Below are 5,083 nucleotides of genomic sequence, written 5' to 3' on the forward strand. Positions count from 1 at the left end.
TAAGGGCTGGTGTCCCCCAAGGCAGCATACTGGGGCCCATATTGTATAACATTTTTACTTCTGACTTACCTGATTTACCACCAGGGTGTCAAAAATCTTTGTTTGCAGATGACACGGGCCTTTCAGCCAAAGGGCGAAGCCTTCGTGTCATTTGTAGTAGATTGCAAAAAAGTTTGGATGTTTTCTCCACTTACTTGCAAAAATGGAAAATTTCCCCGAATCCTTCCAAAACTCAGCTTATAATTTTCCCACATAAGCCGAGAGCTTCTTATTTGAAACCTTCTAGCAGACATATTGTCACTATGAATGGGGTTCCAATTAATTGGTCTAGCGAAGCTAAATATTTAGGACTTCTGCTAGATCAAAAATTAACTTTTAAAAATCACATTGAAGGCCTTCAAGCCAAATGTAACAAATATATTAAGTGCCTATATCCACTTATAAACAGAAAATCAAAACTTTGTCTTAAGAACAAACTTTTGATTTACAAACAAATTTTTAGACCTGCCATGTTGTATGCTGTGCCAATATGGACTAGTTGCTGCAATACCAGAAAGAAGGCACTCCAGAGGATTCAAAATAAAATTTTGAAAATGATTCTGAAGTTGCCTCCGTGGTATAGTACCAATGAACTTCATAGAATTTCTAATATTGAGACATTGCAACAAATGTCCAACAAAATAATTTCTAATTTTAGACAAAATCGTTGCAATCTTCTATTGCAACGATTAACTCCTTGTACCCTTAGTATAAAATAGGTTAAGTTTAGTTTAAGTTGAAAACATTGTAATTCCTACATGGTTCAATTCAACCAGAGGAAAAATTCTAACTGCCAGAGGCAATTGAAATGTATTAATAATAACTAAAAGCGTAACATAGCAAATAAGGATGATAGTGTTAAGAAAACACGGAACACCTAGTCTAAGAGATGAATGCATGTATTAGATAATTAGCAAATAAAATTAGTTAAAAAAAAAAAAAAAAAAAAAAGCTGTGTTGCCATGTCGACCATGGAGGGTGAATATGTGGCTCTTTTGGAGGCTACACAGGAGGCCATTTGGCTGCGCAGGTTGCTAGAGGAATTGAACGAAAACCAACGGACACCAACCATCATCTACGAGGACAATATGAGCTGCCTGGATTTCGTTGCATTGGATCAGCAGAAGAAGAGGTCCAAGCATATTGACACGTGGTTTCACTACACTAAAAGCTGTTGCACATCTGGTGATATCGAGCTGCAGTACTGTGCTTCGGAGTTCATGCTTGCGGACATCTTGACCAAGCCGCTTGTGTCAATTAAGGTAAAGAAGTTTGCAACGGGCAGCAGGGACTATGTCCAAGGACTTGACGATCCCTTCCCAGGCCATCTGCGAGTTGTGGGGCTTGCCTAGGATGTGGTGGGGTTTGACAGTGGGCCCTGTTAAATTCCTATAAAAAGCTGCATGTATCCGCAAGTAGGCCCCGCAAGCTTGGAACATGGAACTGCAAGTCGCTAGGTTTCGCAGGTTGCGACAGGATGATCTACGATGAATTACATCCCCGCAACTTCGACGTCATGGCGCTGCAGGAGATTTGCTGGACAGGACAGAAAGTGTGGAAAAGCGGGCATCGAGCGGCTACCTTCTATCAAAGCTGTGGCACCACCAACGAGCTGGGAACCGGCTTCATAGTGCTGGGTAAAATGCGTCAACGCTTGATTGGGTGGCAGCCAATTAGCGCAAGGCTGTGCAGGCTGAGTATAAAAAGCCGTTTCTTCAACTATAGCATCATCAACGTGCACTGCCCACACGAAGGGAGACCCGACGACGAGAAAGAAGCGTTCTACACCCAGCTGGAGCAGACATATGATGGATGCCCACTGCGGGATGTCAAAATCGTCATCGGTGACATGAATGCACAGGTGGGAAGGGAGGAAATGTATAGACCGGTCATCGGACCGGATAGTCTGCACACCGTATCGAATGACAACGGCCAACGATGCATAAACTTCGCAGCCTCCCGCGGAATGGTAGTCCGAAGCACCTTCTTTCCCCGCAAAAATATCCACAAGGCCACATGGAGATCATCTAACCAAGAAACGGAAAACCAAATTGACCACGTTCTAATCGACGGTAAATTCTTCTCCGACATCACGAACGTCCGCACTTACCGTAGTGCGAATATTGAATCCGACCATTACCTCGTTGCAGTATGCCTGCGCTCAAAACTCTCGACGGTGTACAACACGCGTCGAAGTTGGACGCCGCGGCTTAACATTGGGCGGCTACAAGACGGTAGACTAGCCCAAGAATATGCGCAGCAGCTGGAAGTGGCACTCCCAACGGATCGATCGGCCATTGGTAGCACCGCTACCGTTGCACTTGACACGGTGCCCTCGGATCAGAGAAACGACTGGTATGACGGCGAATGTGAGCAGTTAGTAGAAGAGAAGAATGCAGCATGGGCGAGATTGCTCAACACCGCACGAGGGTGAACGAGGCACGATATAAACAGGCGCGGAACAGACAAAACTCGATTTTCCGGAGGAAAAAGCGTCAGCAGGAAGATCGAGGCCGTGAAGAGACGGAGCAACTGTGCTGCGCTAATAACACACATGGAAAGTGTCGTGTGTCCCATCTACAAAAAGGGCGATAAGCTGGATTGTAGCAACTACCGCGCAATCACATTGCTGAACGCCGCCTACAAGGTACTCTCCCAAATTTTATGCCGTCGACTAGCACCAATTGCAAGGGAGTTCGTGGGGCAGTACCAGGCGGGTTTTATGGGCGAACGCTCCACCACGGACCAGATGTTCGCCATTCGCCAAGTACTGCAGAAATGCCGCGAATACAACGTGCCCACACATCATCTATTCATCGACTTCAAAGCCATACTATCGATCAGGACCTGCTAAAAAAAAGGTAATGCACGAACACGGATTTCCGGATGAACTGACACGATGGATCGGGTGATGTGCGTAGTTTGAGTCTCAGGGATTCTCGAGTCCCTTCGAAACCCGCAGAGGGTTACGGCAAGGTGATCAAGGATTCGAATAAATTATGTGGATACAACATTACAACATGTTCACTTTCTCACTTACCGATTTCCCTGATTGTCCCAAGAATTCCCTTAATTTTCCAGGTTGTCAATAATTCTTGGCTTGACAAATGAATTGTGAGTGATTTGACTATGCGTTCAATTCGGGAATCTCGGGCTCATTCAGTTGCCGCTAAGATGCAAAAAGGCTGACGGAGGTCCGTCGTAGCTTAGTTGGTTAAAGCACCAGTCTAGCGTACTGAGGGTCGTGGATTCGAGTTCCATCGAAAGGAGAGTGGTTACCTCCAATACATTTTTCAAATCAAAAGCTTCCACATAATGTACATTTTTAAATCTGAGTTTTCAGAACACAGTAAGTTTATCATTCATTCTCTACTTTTGCCTTTTCCTGGTATATGCTGAATCTTCGATATCGATGAAGAAACTGCCTTTTTCCATGCAAGTTGGTTTTCTGATCTGATGGCAACGGCCATTACTATTATCTACGGTTGTAAACTATCCTTCTTTACAGTGTTTTGAAGCTACTGCTTTGGTTCTCAATCTCTTCTAGTTCGTGAGTTTATTTGGATATGTTTCTATTATGAGGCGACGTGTAATAACGGAGTTTGTCGAAGATAAACTACCTATGAGCATTAGGCCAGTATGATATCTAGAATTCATAGAAGCTATATATTCGATTTAGGGTGGTTGGCAACGGAAGCAGAAAATTGAAATCAAAACACTAGAAACAAGAACAAGGATTACACACTTAATTTTTTTCACCGGGATCTCAGCAAAATGTTGAACTTTTACCGAGTTTCGCACAGCCGTGCCCCAGCAAACATGTTTTTTGCCGAGATTTCTGTCAAAGTTGCTGAAAATCGGCAAATAATTTGCCGAAAATCAGCTAACAAACGTCATTTTTGCCAGAATATCAGTTTTATTTTACTGGGTAGACGGCTGTGCGGATTTTTGCCGAGCTGCAGAATTCAAAACTGAATGTGTAGGAACAACAGTCAGAGATGTATTTATAAGTGTTTTAAATGATTGATGCTATTGAAATGGTTTAAAAGCCTGGTTTAAGTTATAGAAAATCGAGAAAGCCTCAAATCAAAACTAGTCCTCCCACACAGTTCCGTCCGAAAGTCTGTCTTTGACCCGTTTCTTAGATTGCCTCTCCAGTTTGTTCATGTCCGTCCGAAACACCCATCCGGCGTACCAGGATTCAAAACTCGCCGTAGGATTCGGCTTCCTCCAAATCGTTTCGCTGCTACGGATGCAAATCCGTGGTAAGTTCTGTGAACATGTTTTATTGCGGGCTCGTTTCTTCAAGGTAAACTAATATTATTGGCTGTTTTTTGGATTGATTTCCGAACGGTTTATATCACATGAAAGAATACTCACCAGCAAATCTGTTTCGTTGAACTGATATTGTTCAACATCTTCATCACTAGCTGCAACAGAAATATTTCGGATATAAGACATATCGCCGTTGTTCTGTGGTGCAGACAAATGCCGTAGATCAATGAAGTGCTGTCGTAGATATAGACTGTATGATCTGCGCAAAATTAAAAATGTAGGTAATAATACAAATGACTTAAACATAAAAATATATACATGGGATCCCTTAGATCGGCTGCGTTACTATTCTCAATATCTTCGTACAAATTATCCACGCTTGCAGCGGATTCAATGTCACCGGTTCCGGTGCTGCTGCAAAGGCTATTACTATCCAAACTTTGATAGCTAATGGGTGATTTATTAGCTAACGATTTCAACCAACGGCGAAGTTTACCCATAACTGCAGCAAAGCAAGAATAATTCGAAATTCAACATGGGCGGAAGTAAATAAAATGCTTCGGATTCAAATTTTCCCGCGCGCAAAGGATTCAATGTGGAGCAGTGTCCTATCCCCCGATCGGAATTTTTTGGGGCTGACGTTGCTCAACAGTAGAAATACACGCTAAAGTGACATTAATGAGGACGTGCACCGAATGAACACAATTACGATGGAATTAACCAAGGAATTAACCACAGAGAACAGACGTTAAAGCTGCATTCGCTATAT

The 5,083-nt window shown here is 43.2% G+C and overlaps 1 protein-coding gene across 1 annotated transcript; it reads right to left on the reverse strand.

Annotated features, from left to right (window-relative positions):
- Window positions 1–2,082: 2,082 nt before the first annotated feature.
- Window positions 2,083–4,854, reverse strand: LOC134221308 (uncharacterized). The gene is made up of 3 exons (XM_062700509.1): window positions 4,633–4,854; window positions 4,420–4,573; window positions 2,083–4,341 (listed from the first exon to the last, which is right to left on the reverse strand). Exons 1-3 carry the CDS (start codon window positions 4,812–4,814, stop codon window positions 4,132–4,134), a joined length of 546 nt encoding a protein of 181 aa, XP_062556493.1. The 5' UTR covers window positions 4,815–4,854; the 3' UTR covers window positions 2,083–4,131.
- Between the last annotated feature and the right edge of the window lie 229 nt (window positions 4,855–5,083).

This window comes from Armigeres subalbatus, chromosome 3, assembly GCF_024139115.2.
Source record: "Armigeres subalbatus isolate Guangzhou_Male chromosome 3, GZ_Asu_2, whole genome shotgun sequence".
NCBI lineage: Eukaryota > Metazoa > Arthropoda > Insecta > Diptera > Culicidae > Armigeres > Armigeres subalbatus.